The sequence below is a fragment of the Monopterus albus genome, unplaced genomic scaffold (assembly GCF_001952655.1).
Source record: "Monopterus albus unplaced genomic scaffold, M_albus_1.0 scaffold80.1, whole genome shotgun sequence".
In the NCBI taxonomy this organism is placed as follows: Eukaryota; Metazoa; Chordata; class Actinopteri; order Synbranchiformes; family Synbranchidae; genus Monopterus; species Monopterus albus.
Genome location: NW_018127960.1, coordinates 436,161 through 458,397, shown reverse-complemented (window position 1 = coordinate 458,397; position 22,237 = coordinate 436,161). Strand labels below are relative to the sequence as shown.

Genomic DNA, 22,237 nt, shown 5'->3' with positions numbered 1-22,237 from the left:
GAACACAAATACTGCCGAAGGTGGCATGTTATTACTTTTCCTTTTGATTTTCCTTTTCCTGCATATTAACAGAACTAAAGGTGCATTCCATTTAGCATGAACCTGGGAATGACGTCACACCCGAGTTAACAGTGTTCCAGTTTCAGTTAACCATAATACTAGTTTGATCCAGGTTAGCCATTGTTAGCAACACCAGTTTATAACAGTATGTGGTATTTTGCAGCATGTTCACAGAAGTTGGACAGTGCTGTGTATAAGACACAAGATGTAAGCGCTATTACGGAGTATATAGCTTTTTACTGCCGATGCGCAGAGCAGCCATCTTGGGTTTTGAGGTCAGGTTTGGTGAAGTCTGACTTTCTGAGTCAGAAATCCGACTTCAGGGGAAGTTCCAGTCGAAATTATCAACTGAGAACTAGGAACTTCCCGCTTCCCAGTTCAAATGGAACGCACCATAACTACATTTTTTTTATAGTGGTCATTGTTCATCCCTTCATGCCTGTGTCACTGATGGACCACATGGCAAAACGGTGCTGCCCAACATGCAAACTTCAGTTTATGCATTTCCAGCTTTTATGCAGTTCTTCTGATGAGGCGGATGCAGCCCCAGCAGGACGATATCGTTTCATGGTATCTGCTGTTTGTTTTCTCATATAAATCGGAATATTGTTGCATATGTTGACCAGACATGCGCTGTATAGACAGTATACTGAGTGTTACAGTATGGATGTGAGCAAATGACAAAACCCAGATAAGCCGAACTCCATGTGTGATGTCCTAATATGGTCTGTTGTGCTGCTCTCCTGGATCAGAGGCTCAACCTCTGGACCGTATGTCTATCTGAGCTTTGACACCAAAATCTGACTGACTTCATTTCAGAGCATAAAGCCAGAAAAAGAAACCATATCCTTGGAAATGACTCAGCTCATGTATCCATCTGTGAAGTGTTTGTAGACAGCGTTTTGCTACAGAGTGACCCCTGAGACAGAATTGTGGGGCTGCAGTTTGCTGGTTGGAATATCTACATATTTATCTTGTACTAATACTGTTTGGGCCGAAAGCTTTCTTCTTCAAACAACTGAATTAACTTGAGGAAATTGAAATAATTACATGGATCCACATCTTTAATCAGCTGTCCACTTTAAGGTTTCTTTTTAAAGATGGCTTGTGAGCTGTTAAAGCCCACTGCCGTCACGTGGAGCGTGTTTGATGGGCTCCAGACTCAGATCATCCTTCTGTGTTCCCAAAGTCCAAATTAAATTTTGCTCAATAGTTCTTGCTCAATCTAAAGGAACAAGCTGAAAAAACAAACACATGAAACTGGACTTCATGTGCCATGACTCGCCTGTCGGAGGATTTTATTTTTAAATATTATTATTTTGTTTGGTTGATGGCAGATTTTTCTGTTGCATAAAATGAATTAGTACAAACAGAAACAGAGAAAATGAATTACCAAAGCAGTAAACACACACACAGTGGTGTTTAATGCATCTGAGTATTTTTTGGAGACAGTCCATGTTTGGCTTTAGAAAAGGTTATATTAATAACATTAAAACAGTTATTTTTAGGGCCCAGACAACAGTTAAATCACTTTAGACAGAAAAATGTGGCCTTACTGTGTGTTCAGACCAAACTGAATATGTTGTTTCAATCTTGTTAGAATTATTTCTCTTTTCCCTATTTTCTGATCGGCACCCTACAGCGTGTGGCTGTGTGGTGGCGCTGGGGGGGGCAGCACTGTTTGGACAGCACCATGTTTGTGGAGAACCTTTGAATCCAGATTTTTTTTTTCTTACCACTGCAGTTACTGTAGATTCAGCAGCCAAAATGGTTTTGCTTGTCAGTGGATAATGTTTTGGTGAGTGTTTGGTTTTGTTAAGGTCAAGTAAGGATGCATATATTTTAGATATTTGTTGGATTAAATTGTATTTGTAGCACAGCACTGAGTGTTGGCACTGAGGTTTGGCCCTATACTTGGATGTGATTTTCTTTCTTATATAAGTCATCATGTTATTGTATTTGTCTGCATGAGGACACATTGTTGTCTGACTTGTTTTTAATAAAGTATTAAGGCACCGTAGGAGAAAAACATTATGCAGAGGAAAACAATCTAATTTTAGAACAGCACATTTTCATTTTATTTCACGGTAATTGTTTCCTAGCCCTGCGATGGATTGGCGACCTGTCCAGGGTGTACCCCGCCTTCGCCCGATTGCCGGCCGGGATTGGCTCCGGCCCCCCCACCCCCCGTGACCCCGTTCAGGGACTAAACGGTAGAAAATGAATGAATGAATGAATGTTTCCTTTTTCTCTCTTTTCCTGTTGCTAGTTATTTGCATTCAAACAATGTGTGCTAGTGCTCTTGTATTTTTACAGTCCTCACCTTTTCACAGAGCTGTTTGGCAGTTAACACTTGATTTTAAGTTAGAATTAGGCCTAGGATTGTGGCTCGAGGCAGGTTGTGGAATGTGTTATGGCGATGAGGATCCTCAGAGGTAGAGGTATAAACCTGCGGTTCTGAGAGATGTACAGTATGTTAGAGCTTCATGGGCACTAACGTCTGCTGAAAGTCTTCAGACGGGAAATGAGGAAAATGGTGGCACAGCTTATGACGCTGTTCATGTCCTGTCTCTCTAATCATCTAACTTTTTTATTGCTTTCCGGTCTGAATTTCTAACCCTTGTTCCCTTTGTACCAAAACAGTTCTTTCTTTCACCCTGGAACACCATGATTTAAAACAGAGAACTTCCTGGAGCAGCTCAGAGAGAGATTGGAACTCACCTATGAGGTTGGAGTTAAATGTTGTTATCAACCAAAGCTCACATAAAAAGCGTGAGCATCTGCGTGGTGCTGTCGATGTGATGGTCTGCAGGTAAATGGACCAAGACAAACTGTTTAATGCTGCAATGTTGCCGCAATATTTGGTCATAAAGCACTAAGGTAGATATATTATTGTCCCAGTGCTGAACGGTTATTAGCATGCACCATATAAGATTGGTCGAACCTCCTTTGGCAGGAGGAATTTTGGAGCATTCTTCCTCACAGAGCTGCTTCAGCTCAGACATATTTTCAGGATGTCTGGTGTGAGCTCAGTGCACAGTATCTCTGCAGGGTTCAGGTATGGACTCTGACTAAAGTCACTCTGTAGGTGATTGACTTCCATGTTTAGGGCCACTGTCCTGCTGCAGCACCAGCTTCTATGCACTCAGTCTGGTTTACAGCCACCCTGACATTATCCTGGAAGACTCCTTGATAGACCTGGGAATTCATTTTCCAGGCAGCAAAGCAGCCCCACATCATGATGGTACCTCCACCGTACCTCACCTTTGGCACGGTGCTTTCATGCTGCAGTTCCCTTTTTCCACCACACATAGTCCTGTGTATTATCCCTAGAACAATTCTCCAGTCCACTAAACATTTTTCCAGTAGCGCTGTGCTCCTTGGCAGCCTGCAGGCGTGCAGTCATGCTGCTTTTTTGGGGCACAGCAGCCACAAACTGTCTAGTTAGCTGATCGATTAGTTGATTTGTTGATGCATATTTATCTGATGTCTTCTCCAAAGAGAACACAACATTATTTATACTAAAGAGCACATTGTGTTTTAACCTTTGAGTCAACTTCAGTGAAACTAACTGTGAATATGGAGCCAGTCACATTTGGTGCTTGTCGAATCACACGGGGTTTATCATATTGGGTTTTTACACAGCTTGTCAACAGTAGTTTGTAAAATGTCAGATAAAGACAGAGGTGAATTAGACACATACCTACACCAGTGAACCAAAAATGGATCCATCTGTAAGAAAAATTGATTTCCAAAAAAGAAACTCTAAAAGTATAAAGCACAATAATTTCAGTATCAACAACCAAGCTGTTTCTCAGTGCCATAAAACAAACTTCTCGCTGTGTTTTGTGTTCCAGGAGTAGCTCAGAGCGGCGTAAGGAGAAGTCTCGCGATGCAGCTCGCTGCAGGCGCAGCAAAGAGACAGAGGTTTTCTATGAGCTGGCTCACCAGCTGCCACTGCCCCACAGCATCAGCTCACACCTGGACAAGGCCTCCATCATGAGGCTGGCTATCAGCTTTCTTCGCACACGCAAGCTACTCGCCACAGGTATGAACACATACACATAGGGCGCATGCGATTGTAAGCGAGCTCGGTGTGGTGCATTCAAATTTATTCCACAAAGACAAATATGCAAATCTGAATGGCTGCTGCCAGCAAGTTCTTTGGCACAGCATCAAGAGAGATTTGTGTGTTTGTTAGTGTTCATGTGGGTTGGTATGTGTGAGTAACTGTGCAGTGTAGTGGGAAACTATTCCTTGAGCCCTTTCTTTGCACTTCTCCTCCTTCCTCTTGTCTAATTTAAAATTAGAAGCTGAGGAAGCTGCACAAAGAAACAGACCTATTGTTCTGGAATTCCTCCGCTGTGTCGGGGTTTCCAAAAACGATCAGAGAACAACAAAATTAAACAACTGTAGCAACGTCAGTGGCCAACGCCGCAGCTCGTAGAGAGCTGTTTATGGTTCCTTAACAGAGCACAGCAGCCAACAGTCTGTGCAGTTTACGCAGAAGAGAAGGTTGTGAAATGAGGCGCTTCAGCCCTCAGCTCCTGAACAGCATTAAACTCACTCATGGTTTGGTAAAAGTCACATCTGTTCTTTAGTTGATCGGCATGTAGTTAAATCTCTAAATGAAAGATGAAATTGATTACCATCCAACTCGACGGCGCCGTGTGATTGTAGTCTTTTTACTTCACACGGAGAGTAAGTGAATATCTTCTGTGTAACCTCGTACATGTTTTGCTTTTGTTATGGAACCTGAACTTTAATAGAACATAAAATAAATTCCTGTGGCACTGAACAGTAATTGGCTGCTGAACAGGCCTGTGTAATAACCTGCTGGTAGAACACGAAGGCTTTTTGATTAATATGAGCTTAATCTTATCTGGAAATCTTCACACTGCCAGCTGCCATTTTATTCTGGCACTATTCTATTGTTGTGACACTTTTAATGTCGTAATTGTTGTGTTTTATAAACTGCTTTGTAATGTTTACCAGGAAGAGGATGATGCATACATCCACTGCTGGAGTCACTGCTCAGAAAATGAATCACTCTTAATAAGTCCTTTCTTCATGCAGCATGTTGTGTGACGTGAGTGCAGCACAGAGGCCTGCACAGGTAGTAGGAGTAGGAGGACACGGCTTAAAATAGTTACAGGTGAAAACAAGCTGGAAGCTCAATAAGAAAGTAGAAATTACAAGTCCAAAGAATTAGGATTTAGTAAGTAGTGTGATCAAATTGAAAGGTTTTTGTGTAGGATTTATTAGCTGTTTTGTGATCATTAAAAAAATTAAATGATAAACATTTTATTTTTTGCTTCAGTTATCTGTGTGTGCTGTGTTCATGTATACAAAACTTATCTAGTCATACAGATAGTTTCATGCACTAAGAGTCTAAGATATCATCATCTAGAAATGCAGCTGCCATCGTAACCTGGTAGAAGTAAATGGAACTTGTGGCACTAAAAGCATTGAGACGTTACACTGGACAGACCCTAAAGGAGCAGAATAACCCCCAAACCTCGCCGTGAACAGTAAACAGCTTTTGTTTTTTTGGGCTCTTAAATTCAGCATCAAAAAGACAAAGGAGCATAGAAGAAGGAGGGGCGGTGGAGGTATATTTGCTAAATGTATAGACAGGAAGAGGTCAGCGAGCCTAAGAAAGATGTACACAGGAGCAACGAAGAAGGTGAAGAGAAACAGAAGGCACAAGAATGAGTGAAGGGAATGAGGGTAGGAAAGCAGTGGGTGAGAAGAGGACGCTCTGCCAGATGCAGCAGCAGATAGTCTTTATCAGGCCGCTCTAATTGCTCCGTGATGAAGGCGAGATTGGAGAGGAAGCAGAGAGCTCTGCCCATCGTTCAGCCGCTGCTGGCATTAACCCTGCTAGCCATAACACTCGACCGCCTTGGCGCCAAACATGCTGGCATGCGCACACACACACACACACACACTGCACATCCACCCAAGTGTAGTGTAGACGAGCTGCTGCAGGGCACACCTCTGTTATACACGTAGGCTCAGTTAGAACCCAAAGATTCCTGATGTACCGATTAGGAGGTACTTAAGAAATGAGCTGTGCTTCGAGCTGATTAGTACAAATTCAACCCAACTTCAAAAATATTGTCATTAACTATGTTGACTTCAGCTTCTGGTGGGATTCTTTTCTTTATTCCAGGGACGATGGATATTAATCAGCATTACTGTAAATATGCCAGCTGTCCTCCTTGGGAATATTTTGGGCTTTAGTAGAAAAATAAAATTACAGTGCAGCTTCTGGAATCTAATGAGCTGTTAATTTGTAATGTAGAACTGTAAAAACAAGTAGTTTGCTGTTTTTAGTATAAGTTAGCACATAGTTGGAGGAAAACTGTTATTACTGTGCATCTTTAACCAGCGTGAACTGTCTGTTTACATGGATCTTCCTCATTTAACAAATGCAACACATCTAAAACCATAAAAGTGCAAGTTTCAGGAATAATTAGGACCAGGATGTTTTCAGCCTGAAGTAGCACAACGGCTGGAAGCAGAGAGAAGCTGCCTGCTTGTGTTTGTGTCAAAGCTGTCGTCTTGGTTCTCCAATGAGAATGGAAGTGTAAAAATTCAACACTGTTAATTTAAAAGTAGTAGGGTATAGGAAATGATCTGGAGTTTGTACATGCAAATCGAGCTGTCTGTTGGTACCCAAGGGTTCAGGCCAGGTTGGGACAGAAATTTAGAAATGATGTTCAGATCAGGGTCGGGTTCGGACATGCAGGTCAAACTTTAGGCTAGACCACTGGAGTCCTCAGATGTCTGCTTCGTTTAAGGGCAAGGGGAAAAACGGTGCACAAACTCAACTGTGTCGGGTTCAAAATATGTCTGTGCTCTAAAACGATCAGCCTGTAAACTTGACAGCATCACAGAACATCTGAGGTTTAGTTTGGCAACTAAAATATTAAGTGATACTGTTCATACTTTCTCAGTGGAGGTGGCGCTTTATTTAGTACTGCTCTCAAATGAATCATTTTTAAGCCCCGTCTTTAGCTGACAGGCCTTTTTGTGACATCATTTAGTGACATTGAATTGGGCCGTCCCTGGTAGGCTAGTGGTTAAGGCGCAGTGCTCTCGCCACTGAGACCCGGGTTCGAATCAGGGTTGCGTCAGGAAGGGCATCCGGCGTTAAACACGTGCCAAATGTCAACATGCGAGTCGTCAGTGTGACGAATCGCTGTGGCGACCCCTAACTGGGAAAAGCCGAAAGTGACTTTCTATTTAGTGACATTGAATTCTCCTGTTATTTTCTTGGCTTTTGTCAAGAAACTCAAAGACAGACTCTCAGTCGCTGTAGCCCAGATCAGAGGGTGAATGACGTCAACAAGCTTTCCTCTGATAGTTTTGTTAGGCGTCACACACCCTAAGTGATGGTGTCTCTTCAAGTTGACTGTTTGAAACAGTTATGAGAGCAGGCACCAGAGTAGCTGTCCTTATGAACGCAGAAGAAGAAAAAGAATGAATCTGTGAACACACACTGTCTCAAGATGACCCCTTCTGTCCAGCACGACAGAACAAATGTCAAATAAAAAAAAAATAGGGAGGAAATGATTTTGTACAGCCCATTAATTTAAAACGAGGGCAGTTATGTAACCAACAATCAACAGAGAGAAGAAAAGTGCAGCTCAGTCCAAATGTCTGGTAATCACAGCTAAGTATTTAGGCCAAAGGTGCCACTGGTCTTTGGACTGGGCCCTGAGAGTCTCCCCAGCTCCCCGGGGCCCATGAGAAAGCTCTGGGCTCCCCCAGGGGTTAATGCTATCTGGGCCCGGCTCCAAACTTGAGCCCCGGGCCTCGCCAGGAACCTTGAGAACTGGTCTGCCTTATCTTGGGGAAGCACACTGGAGGAATTACGAGCTTCCCACCCTCCACCCCCATCAACTACTGGGCTTTGTTCAGCATGAAGCTGCAGTTCGCACACAAACACACACTCCCTCTTGAGCCTGGCCAGTCAGGCGCTAGCTATGTTTTTGTATTCATTGGCTCTGTGTGTGTAAATGTTCTCATACAGAACTGTATATATTTAAACATAACTGCACACTATGAAAATGATGCTCTAAAAGTGGGCAGTTATTCCAAAAGCCTGTGCAGTTTGGGTGTGATCTGTGGGGCTGGGGGCAGCCTGAGATCCAGGAAGAAGCTGCGCTGGTTTGTTTTGGCCCCGAGTCAAAGCTCCAAGGAGGGAAACAAGCGTGACGCTTGCCCACACGTTCGCAGTATGAATTTATAATCAGCAGTGGATGTGACCCTGCCTTGTGTTGCGTGTTCCCCTCAGGCTGCAGCAACAGCAACGAGGACAGACAGATGGACAGCCTGTACTTGAAGTCTCTGGAGGGTTTCGTCACCGTGGTAACGTCAGATGGCGACATGATATTCCTGTCTGAGAACATCAGCAAATTCATTGGACTCACTCAGGTACACAGCCAGGAACAGAGTAAACCTGCATCACAGGCACTGTCCAGTCAAACTGAGCCTGTACATACGAGTCACCTTACACAATAAACAACGTGTCACATGTTGCATTCAGATGGCGAGAAGATGAAACTCACCTGTTTGTTTTACTGCTGTTTTGGTTTTCATTTGGTTTTTATTAAAGGAGACAACAGAATTTCTTTATCAGCAGGAGATGGTCCTAATACAGAATTTAATAAAGAATAAACCAATCCTTTTTAAAAACTGCTAACACAAGGCTGTTTGTTTCATCTGCAGCTCTTTTTGGATTTGGTCCCGACACACACACTAAACCATGTGCATACTGTGACACACTCATCCAAATATTCACAAAACAAAACCAAAGACTCGTTTCAGCAAAACCATGGTTTTCTGTCAGTACAGAGTTCTGACACCTGTTTGGTCATTTTCTTCATTTATCTAAAAAGAGGTAGCAGATGGGGGGGGGGTCTCTATGCCAGACAGCCACGGACAGAGACGTGGATGTAAACGCTCAGTCAGACAAGTCTGTTGTGTTTGTGTGAAATACCTGTCATGCCAGCAGGATGTGTCCAACTCCAAACACACGCTTCTTATCGTCTGGCCCCGACTTGAAAAGCAAATCACAGAAGAAGAGAACATTTAGAGTTTTTATATATGTTATGGAAGTTACTGTTACAGTATATTGTACATCCACTAATGGTATTTCTGTGTTTCAGGTGGAGCTCACTGGGCACAGCATCTTTGACTTCACCCATCCATGTGACCATGAGGAGATCAGAGAAAACCTCAGCTTGAAAACAGCCGGTCAGCACACAGGCTCACTCACACATATATCCTCCGGCTTGTTTGAACATCATTACAATGATTTTCCATAAACAAATCCCATAGTCGACCTCAGTTTTGTTGCCATGTGTCGTTCCCTGTAAGTCTCTTATTATTTCTAGAAATCTAACAAGCAGTGGTCAAGGGATCGTTACAATCTACGCAGTCTGTCCCCATGAAAGCTTTAAGCAGTGGTCAAGGGATCGTTACAATCTAAGCAGTCTGTCCCCATGAAAGCTTGAAATCACTCGGCTATTGACATGGCAGTGCGCCCATTAGATGATGAGATCTCGAGTGTGCAGAGCTGATCTGTTGAGGTGTTGCTGTGGAAGAGCTGAGGACAGAGCAGGTTCACTCTCTGAGGAGACATAATTACACAAATGGGACGACTAGTTTAGGACTCCTTGTCATGGACGAAGGAAATGTTAGTTAAAGTAAGTAAAAACAAAAAACATTCAGCACATGAGCTTCTGCTTGGGGGACCAAACTTAATCCAAGGAAGAAAAAAAACAAAAAGCTTGGGGGACCAAACTTAATCCAAGGAAAAAACAAAAAAAACAAAAACATGCATGTACAGTAAGTGTGTTATATAACAGCCTATGGAAGTGTCTGGAACAGTTCAACAAAGCTCAGATGGTGACCGTGAAATCTTACCGTGTCTGTTATACAAGTGCACACATCATGCACGTGTTTTGCCTACACAGTGAGCGTCTACTCAGAAAAGAAACATTCACAAAATTGTGTAACACTGGAAAACATGTCTGTAACTGTTTATTTGAGAAAACTCTGGTTGATAAGACTTATCAGTGTGCGCCACTAAACACACAAACGGAACAGAACTGTAAATGTTAAAGTCCTTTTACTTTTACACAAACACTTTTCTTCTGTGGCTCTAGAATAGAGAAAAGTTAGTATGGTTTGTTGTGTTAAAGTGTAACTATATAAAGATAAAGACATTGACAAAAGACACACTTCACCACTTCACCCTGTGACTGTGGCTCTGGGGCTGAACTCTGACCTTGTGATGTAACAGCATGGCTTCATTTCAAGTTCCCCCGTTCCCCCTCTCTGTGTGTGTGTGTGTGTGTGTGTGTGTGTGTGTGTGTCTAAGCCTAGGAAGAAAACAGGAGAGAGAACTGATTTTTTTTAAATAAATCATGGGTGGAATTTCCTTTCATGCATTTTATGCTTGTATTTGAAAGAACAATAGTGTCAAACCGAAGGTTAAACAAAATTTAAAAGTAGCACAGAAGAAGCCTGCACAGTACAACTGGTGAACTTTAAAGGCTTTGGTGTCATATTTTTGTTAGTTGCTGTACAGCTACCTTCAGAAAACTAGTTCCTTTAACTTGGTCTGCATCATTGGACGACTGTGTGATGCTGATTTTATTCATGAAAAGACTTTTAATCACCAGAAACAGCTGAACACGAATTCAGTACTTTAATACTTGTGTGTTTGAATTCAGCTGAACACCTACAACTTCTGTCCACTTTACTGTGACTCTTTCCAGGCAGTGGCTTCTGTAAAAAAGGCAAAGAGCTGAGCACTGAGCGAGACTTCTTCATGAGGATGAAATGCACGGTGACCAACAGAGGACGCACTGTCAACCTCAAGTCAGCCAGCTGGAAGGTAGAGACAGCTGCTGCAGCTACAAGCCCACACACACATGCAACATCTGCACATGTGTGCAGGTTGTTCACATTCTTCCACATGCAGTGTTTTCAATAGATCTTTGGTTTCTTAAGGTTTTTAATTATGACCCCTTAAAATGAGTAATAAAGCAATTTGAGGCCATCGCAGGCTGGAAATGTAAACATATTGCTAACAGCTGGTGAAAGAGTCGTTTCTCCTCCTCAGACTGATTTATGTGATGAATATTTCAAAGCCTGAGGAGGTAAAATGATCCAGTATTTCACAACAAATGACAAAGATTAGATAATCCTGTCCTGTTAGTGATCACTCAACCCCTGAGCTTGGTCATACACAAACATCAAACAAATACATATTGGATAGAAAAGGTAGATGTGGTAGATATGTCCAAGTGTTACTGTGACAAAGCTGTCACTCCAATGACAAGATTCTGAAGACAGGTCCGTTTTAGCTGCTCACGACACCAACCGCCAGAGACACGACCACCACCCAACCTGTTGCTTCCCTCCAGGTGCTGCACTGCACCGGACACCTGAAGATGTACAACAGCTGTCCTCCCCGAGTTCTGTGCAGCTTCAAAGAGCCGCCGCTCACCTGTGCTGTCCTGATGTGTGAACCCATCCCACACCCGTCCAACATCGACACGCCGCTGGACAGCAAGACCTTCCTGAGCAGACACAGTATGGACATGAAGTTCACCTACTGTGACGAGAGGTGGGCAGAAACACACTCAGTCACACGGTGTTACACAGAGAGTCAAAGAGGAGACCGTACATATAATACTTATCTCTAGTATCTGAAGCCTTTTTGGGAATATTACTAACTAAAGACATTTCTTCACTATTACATTATGCACCATGTGAGCATAATATAGATGGAGTCAGATTAGGGCCTTAAGACGAGACAAACTAGAGCTACAGCGAACTGTTATTTTCATTGTCAGCCTTTTTGGTTTTTGATCGCTGTATTTGCAGTTATAAGAAGTAAGAGTAAAAAATAAAAATTTGAGTCTGAAACCAAAAGATGAACTTGAGAAACAAAGATTCGCTCCACTTATCGAGACTCAAAGGAACCTGAGTAGGTTCAGTAGAAGGACATCGTCAGGTTGCGGTTCGTTGCCAGTTAAAACATGATTCTTAAAAATAGAGCACAAGTTATTTACACACATGGATGAGTTTTTTGACTGATTGCAGTGTGTTGACTGAATCAGTTTCTCTTGGCAGGAACGTAGCTGAGAAATGTAATCCACAGATGAAACATTAATACTTTACTGAGATGCTGTCAAGACATTGTCAGTGTTAAAGGCGTTCCTGATCACAGATGCACAAGTGGACAAACATACAAAGCCACCACAGAAAGCACACAGACATTCCACTATTTCACAGTCAGGCAACTTGAACGGGACGGTCCTACACACCGTCACGTGTGCGTGTGTGTCATGTGTGTCACCAGGGCGATGGATGTTTGCACCAAAACATTTTTCTCCCACTGGCACAACGGGCCCATGATGAACACACTCACACAAATTTGAGTTGTACAAGCACATGCATGCAGACTTGTAATCTTATCAAGGTGCTCATGCAGGACAAAGGCTTCTTTTGGAGGAAGGTGAATGTGATTTGTGTATCGCACGGACATGTCTGTGCATGACCACAATACTAACAATGACCCATTTTCTTTTTTACCTGTTTGGTGCAGTTTAACAGCTGCTCAACTCCTCTGTCCAGTTAAGCACATGAGTGTACTGTAGGTGGGTCGCCCTCCCAGCTCAGCAGGGACTGGGATTCCTTTTCCATCTCCTGGTACCAGCAGTGTTTGGCAGTGAGAGGTTGATGAGGGAAAGGAGAGGCAGAGAAACAGAGGGAGCAGGAGAAGAGGGAAAAGAAAAGAGGCTGTGTATTGAAAAAGGGACAAACTTGGTGACGAGTGGCAACATCCAGGAGGAGTCATAACCTCCGTATTATTCTTCCTGTATGATGACTACTATCAAGCCTCATCTGGTTTTAGAAAAAGAAGCTTTTATTCTTTTTATAGGAACATGAAGTTGTAAATGCAGCTGCCAAGATCTTTAAGAAAATCAATATTCTATCAGGAAAGGAACAATGAAAATTGAGGGTGCCCATGACATAATGATAAATCCAGCTGATAAGGGAGGAGGCATTCTCATCGTAACCTGAGCAAAACTGAACTACAAAATAATTAGATTTCCACTGCAGATGGGTGGATAGTTTCACTTAAATTCACAGACCCAGCAAAGGAAAACTTCAGGAGTAGAAGGCTTGGCTGGCAAGAAAGTGGCACTGTATGTAAATCTGGGATTTAAAGACGTAAGAACAACAGCAGGCTTATATGCAAATATAGTCACAGGTTTGACAGCAGGAGTGGCCTGGCCCGAGTCCAAAAACAAGAAGTGCCTGTTGTTGTTAGGTGCCTCTCAGAAACATAAGAGCTGCTGCTGCACCTAATGATCATTTTTGCAACAAATGAAATGATATTTTTTATTAATCAATTAGTCTGTAAAATGTCCAAAGTAATAATTGTCTATAACAGTTATCAGGCCACAAAGTCTTCAAACGATGTCTTGTTTTCCAAGCTACAGACAGAACACGTAAAGTTATTTAACAAAAGTAAAACATTCCAGCTGACACCAGGGTTTGCGCACATACAATAACTACAAGCGTCCTCAGTCTCACTCATAGTGTGTGTGTTCTGATGACTCACTAGTCAGGTACCACTCACATGACACACACCATTCATTTCAACTGTACCTTAAAGAATCCCTAATACACTCGTTAGACTCACACATTTAGATATCTAGAGAGAGAGAGAGAGAGGAAGAAGGTTCAGGGTTGTGGGGGGGGGGGGATCACATAGAGGTGGCAGTGTTTGTACCGGGGGTCTGGAGCCAGCAGTCATCATCACTATTATAATGTGCTAGTTTAGAGTTGGTTTTCTTTCTTTGTTCACTAGAATTCTTCATCTCTTTTCTCCCTTATCTTTCCTATGTTCCATTTTCTGACCGTTCGCTTCCTAATTTTTCTTCTTCTGATGTACGTTTCTCATCTTCTTTCATCTTCTCTGCCCTCCCTCCCTCCAGTCTGAGGCCTGCAGCTGGCAGTGTTATGTAATCTGAGGACAAGAGTCTCTGCACAGCCAGACCCCCCTCTCCTCCTCCTCCTCTTCGTCTCTCCCCACTCCACAGCTTCACCCTTCTGTAACACTTTAACTCACCATCTTCAGGTTTTGCATTTTCACTGAAACGTTCGTCTGGCAATGTGCAGACAGACATCAAGTGACAGACGATGGAGATAAATGGGAAACTTGCTTCCATTCATATTTATCAAAGCAGCTACAGTGAAGTACAGTAAAATATGATCAGTTATAGATAATCAATATGCTCATTATGTTGGACTTCCTTATAACTTTATAATCATATATTCATTGGAAATTAGCCTGTTATACTGCAGATATTCATGTTTGATCCATATGTTCTTTTGACAATCAAGATATTTTTTACAATTATAAACATACATGTATATACAAATTTTGACAGAAAGCAAACATTTTTAACACTTTAAAATATTTAAAAATATCTTTGGCATGGTGTGAGACAGAATGGGGGAAAGTGAAACGGGTCCTTTATGTTGGTTTAATCACATTTATAGATTGAAACAAATCAAAATAAATTCAAGAATCAAATGATATTTGTAACATGAGTCGTTATACGATCTCATGGTCCAACAAACAAAAGACTTAAGTTTCCTAGGAAGACAGATCCTTTAAAAAGTAAGAGAGACGCGTGTATTTGCTGGGATCATTTGAGTTATTCTGTTACGGTTTGCAGTAAAACATAGCAAACTATACACAACTAATATTTATGTAATCAAGGATCAAAATGTACAGTAAAACACTGAGGCTAAAGGTTGCACTACTGCCAGATTAAAAGATTTTAGTGGTGGCTGTAGTCAAATAAAATCACATTTCACCCACTTTGTTTTAGACTAAACATGGTGAACTTGGCTTTGTCCAAGTTTTCCCTCCCTGGTCTCCATATACCCATAAACCTTGTGTCTGGGGGGGTCATTTCCTGTTGTTGGTGTGGATCATGTTCTCACAGCACAGTTTGTTTGCACGAGACTCTCCTACTCATGCCCTTTGATCTAATTGTTTAATTTTAACTGGGTTGTAAATCAGACCAAAGCCAAGAGAGTGAGTGAACCACTCCGAGTATGTTTGGCGTTAAGAACGCCGTGATCCCGTAGCTGCTCCCCAAACCTGGATATTCGGTTATTTACTGGGAAAATAGAACAGGAGAGAAATAACACGGGGAAAAATAAATGATTTTTAAATGAGGTAACTTAAAGCCTGCAGCAAATTTCTCATTTACAGAGTGAACTCTTGATGAGAGTGGAAACTGATTAGCTGTTCCCAGAAACTCGGGGAGTTAGCAGAGAGAGAATTTGAGCAATTCTTATTTTTGGAAGACTGTCCACTTGTGCTTGGTTTCGAAATTGTGTGTGAAGCCTTCTGAAGGGCAGAGGTTCAGGACAGAGCACAGGACTTGTCTTCTGAACACAGCACGTAGAATGGGAGTCGCACAAAGGTTCAAATTATTAACACAAATCCTGTGCACTATTAAATGTGTGTGCCTGTGTGTTACAGGGTAACAGAGCTAATGGGGTACACACCTGATGATCTGCTGGGTCGGTCAGTCTACGACTTTTACCACGCCCTGGACTCAGACAGCATCACCAGGAGCCACCACAACTGTAAGAACACACCACACACACATGCAGATGAATCCCTGTGGGTGGACACAGCGCAGTCAGATCAACACAACACAAAGTAAAGATGACGCAACATCTTGTCAGACACCTTGGCTACGTCAGCCTCTATCACAGTCCATGTTCTCACTGAGGCTGCGTGTGCGAATCTGTGTGGCTACATAAACATTCAGTATTTCCTGAATGAGAGGTCAGTTCAGTCACATTTACCTCTGAAGCCAGCGAGGCCGGATCAGTTTCACTTGCCTTTCACTTACTGAAATGAGCACATTTCAGCTCCTTCCAAATTCCGTTGAGCATGAAAATCCAAAGTAAACACACTCTTGATCCATTTATTGTCTAATAAAGGTTGTATCAGACAGCATCATCAGTCAAAAAGCCTGGTTGTGCTAGCTGACTAATATTTGCTTGCTAACTACTTCATCTGTTAGCAAACATTTTAGCCCTGCCGTGGTCTCAGCCCATTTGTTTCTTCTCATGTTATCGTGGCAAATTCATGTAAATTTAAATGTCTACTCCATGTGAGAAACACAAGCTTGTTAATTATGAGTATCAGGTCATGTTTTCTTAAGTTTTATCATTTGTTTTAGTCCCTAGAGATATGTGTGCAAATGTATTTGTGTCTGTCTGTATATATGTAAGTGTTTTTTCTGTGTGTGTGTGTGTGTGTGTGTGTGTATGTATGTGTGTGTGTGTGTGTGTGTGTGTGTATGTGTGTGTACAGAGCAGGGGCAAGGTATTAAGATGTCTTTTATTACATTAAGCAGAGCCACTGATGGCCTGATGAGGTTTGCACATCTGCTGCCACAAACACAAACGCAGTGGACAGGGGACCAGGTGGCCTCTATTACAATCTAATGACTGTGTGTGTGCGTGCATGCGTGCGTGCATGCTAACAAGGCTCTGAAGTGTCATGGCTTTTCTCTCCACTGATAGTACTGTAACATTAGACGCTCTGAACAACAGTGAGAGAACAAGAGGAAAAGTGGTAATTTAGTTCCTTAAAACCAGCATAATGTAACATAATGGCAGCATATGCCTGCGTGTACACTGTGTGTGTGTGTGTGTGTGTGTGTGTGTGTTTGTACACTGTAAATGTCCCTTTTACCCACAGAATCACTCTGTTTCTGTAACAGAGCCAATGATTTCCAGCTCTTAGAATCCAGTGTTCTGATATCTTAAGACATTTTTCTTCTAAAACATTTTCACATTATAAAATCTTTAGTTTTTACAGGAGTAGAACAGATGTGAAGTCACTGACCTTGACCTTTCACCTTTGACCACCAAAATCTAATCAGTTCATCCTTGAATCTAAATGGATATTTGTGTCACATTTGAAGAAATTATATCTGAGCTGCTGCGTTTAAGAGAACGGGCCAAACGGACGGACAACCTGAAAACATAATGCCCCCAGCCATGGCTATCGCCGGTTCTGAGGCTTGATGACTATTTATAGCAGTATTTTATTTTAAATCTAGTATTTTTACTAGAATACGTGTACGGTCAAGTACAAGTAGCCTATTACCTTGTAGCCAGAGCCTCATATCTAGTAGATTTTTTAATAGTCTTGTTCTCCTAAAAATTACAGCTATAATAATGGTGATAATCATTATCACCGACTTCTGTTATTTCAAAAAAGAATTAAAACACATCCATGTACATGGGTGCTGTAATTTAAGTCACTCCCGCATCCAAACTGAGCAGCATGCCAAAGCCACAGCTGAAAACAGCCCCCAGCAGAATAATCACCTTTATTTGGCCAAGTATGTTACACACAAGGAATTTGTTTCCAGTACAGAACCGAGGCAGCCATCTGCGGCGCCAACTCAACTGATGAGTCTCACCATGAGGGGCAACTTGGGGGTTCCGTGTCTTGCCCAAGGACACTTCGACACGTGGACTGGAGGCACCGAGATTCAAACCTCCAACCCTCCAGTCGGGAGACGACTGCTCTACCCACTGAACCACAGTTGCACGCCGAATATACTATTTAACTCCTGATAGACTAAGATTTACTCAAAAGTACCCAGTAGTTTTAGGAACTTATGTAACCTTTTAAAATCATAGCAACCTTGACCTTTGACCTACAAATTATAATCAGTTCAGTGGATGTTTGCGCCAGGTGCAATGTGAAATTCCCTCAAGTCATTCTTGACATACTGCGTCCACAAGAATGGGATGAATGCGAGGTCACCATGACCTTTGAATTCTCAAAATGTAATCCATTCATGCTTTAGTCCAAGTTTGTGCCAGATTTTTTAAAAAAATCCCTCAAGGCCTTTGAGGTTTCACATTCACCAGAATGGCTGGAGTGATGTACAAGCTGAAAACAAAATGCCTCCAGGTGCAGCTATTGCTGGTGCAGAGGCGTAAAAACAAAATGAAGGAACTTGACTTCCAAATAAGACTTGAGGACTCAGATTGTCTGCAGAGTGTATGCATGTTTCTTTTCCTCTGGTATAAGTTATCTGTGTCCGTGTCTACAGTCCTTAGATGGCCCAAATGTCGGAGGTAAAGGGCTCTCTATCTGTGTCGCACACACACACACACACAACCCGCTCTCACAGCCAACGTGACTAGCCTGTCGATCAGCACATGCTAACAGCGTTCCTCTGCTACATGTAACATTGTCCCGAGCTTCCTCAACACACACACACGCAGTCACTGCCCTTATGTACACTCTCAGACCAAAGTCCTGCTCCTTTCCCACGACAGTGCTGATCTTTGGACTGAAGCCAGCACATCTCCTCCTCAGCTCACAGCCAAACCTCCCAGTGTCTCTGCAAACCAGTGTTTGGTTGATTTTATAGCCTCGTGCAAAATAAATACATGTTGCTCCATAACTCAACAATTTTATACATTTAAATAACAAAAGAGTGCAAAGGCCTAGTTGGACCAAACATCACGTAGTTACAGCTGCCCCTCTCCCCCTCCCTTTGCAGTGTGTACCAAGGGTCAGGCAGTGAGCGGTCAGTACCGAATGCTGGCTAAGAACGGAGGCTACGTCTGGGTCGAAACCCAGGGAACTGTTATTTACAACAGCCGCAACTCCCAGCCTCAGTGCATCGTGTGCATAAACTATGTCCTCAGGTAAGACCTGGAGTCCCCAGCAGTGTGGTACTGGCAGAGTTTGAATGAAAAAGTTTAGCAACATAGCAGTTTTAAAAGGGTTTCAATGACTATTTTTAATGGAAGAACCTGCTACATGATTAAATATAGTGTTTAACTGTGAACTGTATGTTTAAAGAAACTTTCTCAACATGTTTCAACCCTGTGTTCACACTAAACTTACCTCACTCAGTCTCCCCTTCTCCAACACTGCAGTGACATTGAGGAGAAGTCAATGATTTTCTCCTTGGAGCAGACAGAGTCTCTGTTCAAGCCACGCTTCTTCTCTGCTGGAGGTGCAGGTGAGAGCGGAGAGCCAGGAGATGCCCTTTTCAATAAACTCAAAGAGGAGCCGGAGGACCTGGCCCAGCTGGCTCCTACACCTGGAGACACCATCATTTCCCTGGACTTTGGTATGTATTGACTCAACATCTAAAGGCATTTGTCAGTGAAGCCTGGTAATGTGCCATGGTGTGTCATGAAGCACCCTTTTAAGAAAGCAAAAAGGAGGCTGTGTAATAACTAATACTGCTGCAGTTTTAACCCATTGTTAGCCTCATTTCACCACTCAGCTAACTGGTAACATACAAATCTCATTTCCAGAAAAGTTGGGAAATTTTCTAAAATGGAGTAAAAACTAAAATCTATGACTTGTTTATTCACTTGTTTGTTTGACAAAGGTGCAAAGAAAAGATTTTCAGTGTTTTCACTGACCAATTGAATTGCATTTTGTGACTATAAACATTTAAAATTTGATGCCTGCAACATATAAGACAAAAAAGTGTACAGAATATTCCAGTAACACCATTCTGCAAGATCCCAAACTTAACAGGTTAATCGGCATCCACCAATCAGTAAAAAAAAGAACCTTTCTCAATACACGATTGCAAACAGTTTGTTTTTCACCATCTACATATTGTGAAAAGATTCAGGGAATCTGGGTAAATCTCAGTGCGTAAAGGCCAAGGGTGAAAACCATAACCGATATTATCCTCAGTTACCAAAAGGTGTCATTAAAAGCAAAGGGTTTTTGTGTTACAGGTATCAAATTATAAATGTGTTTATATTTACATACACTATTAATTTGGTAAGTAAAAACCCTGAAAACCTTTTCTTTGCACATTAAAGTTTTGAGTGAATGAACAAAGCACAGTTTTTATGGCATTTTCTGGAAATGGGGTTTGTACATTAAGATTGAGTTTCATGATGTCTGATGATGTCCTGATTTTATTGGACACCTGCTGTCCAATCAGAAAGGGGGTGGCTGGGTATATTTTGAGCTTCAGTATTACCTGCACTGCTTCTAACCATAGGTTTAACATCATTTGGTGAGATCCTGACAACACAGTTTTAGCATTAATTTTGGGAGATTAACAAGGAGTAACCACGAAAGGCATCGCAAATGTACATGAAAATTGGCATCTACAGTTACGGTCTCTTGTTTGTCAAGCCTTTTCCTCCATAGTATTTTTACTCTTGACTCAACTGACTTGACGTGCAGGTTGCCCTCAGTTCAAGGAGCCCCAGCAGCCAGTGGGATACACCCAGGTGTCTGCTGCAGCTCTGCTTCCTCTGGGAACACCATCCTGGGCCAGAGAGAACCACAAGCCTGCCCCTCCGGCATCAGGCCAGACCTCAGCTCCAGTGACAGGGGACATGGCTAAAGTGGCTGGCACAGCAGAATCTGCCGCCAGGCAGCGCCACTCCGAGCCTCAGCACCTGCTCCACGGTAATGACGAGGGTGGCACTGACAGACTGAACATCACATAGAACTGAGTATTAGCTAGTGAGCAAACGACTGGTTGTGTGTGGTTGTTTGTTCTTTGTGTTTAACGAGGCCTGATTAACGGTCACTGCCAGCGGGCAGTATGTGTGAGAAGAACGGGGGCGGGTAGTTGGAAGGACCAGGCTCTTAGTAGTGAATGGTGTCTTTGTCAACACTCACTTCTCACTCTTTGTTTCTGTAGCTTTCTTTTTACACTCTGCTCTCTTACATCACTTTTTCATCTTGTTCCTTTCTGCTTCTCTTCCTTTTTCCATCTCACCCCATGTTTGTTAACCTCTTTCCATCCCTGCAGCCCAGCAGCCCCGAGGATTACTACAGCTCAGCGGACAGTGACCCGAAGATGGATCTGACTGAGAAGCTGTTTGCCCTGGACAAAGAGGGCAACAACGGTCCTGCAAACACTGAGGTGCAGTATGCTTATGTCTTTGTCTCGCTGCTTATCGGTCCATGAATTTGACAGAGGTCTTGAATAGAAATGCAGACCTGACCTCCTTTGTCCCCCTTCCTTTTTGGGAAAAGCTTATAGACATGGGTAAGGTTTTCTCGTGTAGAAGATGTAGTATTGTAGTATTTCTACAACATCGCAAGCATTTGATAAAAAAAAAGCTGAAATAATCAGTATAAACATTTGGTAATTTTATTCTTATTTTAAACCATTTGTTTTCCAAGCAGTGTTTTAGTTCTTCTCTCTATATTCTGCAGTTAATTTTCTGCCAGGTTTTATTGGACAGTCTCAGATCTGTGCACTCCCAGCATTATTCATGGCCATATTGAAAATGCAAAACCAACATTCAGTGATTATTTCAGTTTTACAAATGGTCACACAGTGCTGCCACTGCTGTTTACGGACATGGTGCCAAACAACTCCCTTCTCTTATAGAACATACAGCTACATAGCTGAGCAGCGAGCCATTCCTTATGCATTTCACTTTTCTAGATGGACTTCAGCAACTTGGATCTGGAGACTTTGGCTCCTTACATCCCCATGGATGGAGAGGACTTCCAGCTGAATCCCATCATCCCAGAATCAGAGCCCCTGGAGGGAGGGCCAGTAGCATCCATGGGGAGCAGCAGCAGCCTGGCCCAAACTCATCGAGCCACCCAGCAGTTCTTCAGCAACATCGCCAGCCTCTTCCAACCGCTGTCCTCCCATCCTCAGCCTCAAGGCCACTACCAGCCCCATCCAGCTCCCCCCTGGGCTGCAGGGGAGAAAAGGAGCTCCCGCCAGGGGGCTGGGGGCCTCCGTGCACAGTATTACATGATGGGGCACATGCAGAGTCCCCCATACCAGGCTCCAGCTAGCATCCCGCTGTCCTCCATGGGTGGCAGACAAAATCTACAAGGGGGGGACAGACAAAATCTACGGGGCCCGCCGGCCCCGTTGATACCCTCCCAACCGCCGCCACCGCGAGCCACCAAGGCCTACCTGATGGACACACTGAGGACAGGACAGGAGCAGCCATCCTGCCAACAGAACATGACACATCTCATGCAGAGGTGAGGAACAAAGTCCTTAGAGCCACATTTTAAAGTAAAAGAAAATACATCATTGCAAACATAAGA

The 22,237-nt window shown here is 42.8% G+C and overlaps 1 protein-coding gene across 1 annotated transcript in view; it reads left to right on the top strand.

The window, feature by feature from the left end:
- The window catches only part of LOC109963808 (endothelial PAS domain-containing protein 1-like), a 47,423-nt gene that overhangs the window by 18,741 nt on the left and 6,445 nt on the right, over nucleotides 1-22,237 (top strand). The window contains 12 exon segments of the mRNA XM_020606662.1: nucleotides 3,918-4,108; nucleotides 8,366-8,505; nucleotides 9,240-9,327; nucleotides 10,857-10,975; nucleotides 11,508-11,710; nucleotides 15,659-15,765; nucleotides 18,723-18,870; nucleotides 19,105-19,301; nucleotides 20,390-20,564; nucleotides 20,566-20,617; nucleotides 20,967-21,080; nucleotides 21,612-22,171. Of these exon segments, the coding sequence (XP_020462318.1) occupies nucleotides 3,918-4,108; nucleotides 8,366-8,505; nucleotides 9,240-9,327; nucleotides 10,857-10,975; nucleotides 11,508-11,710; nucleotides 15,659-15,765; nucleotides 18,723-18,870; nucleotides 19,105-19,301; nucleotides 20,390-20,564; nucleotides 20,566-20,617; nucleotides 20,967-21,080; nucleotides 21,612-22,171 (2,094 nt within the window).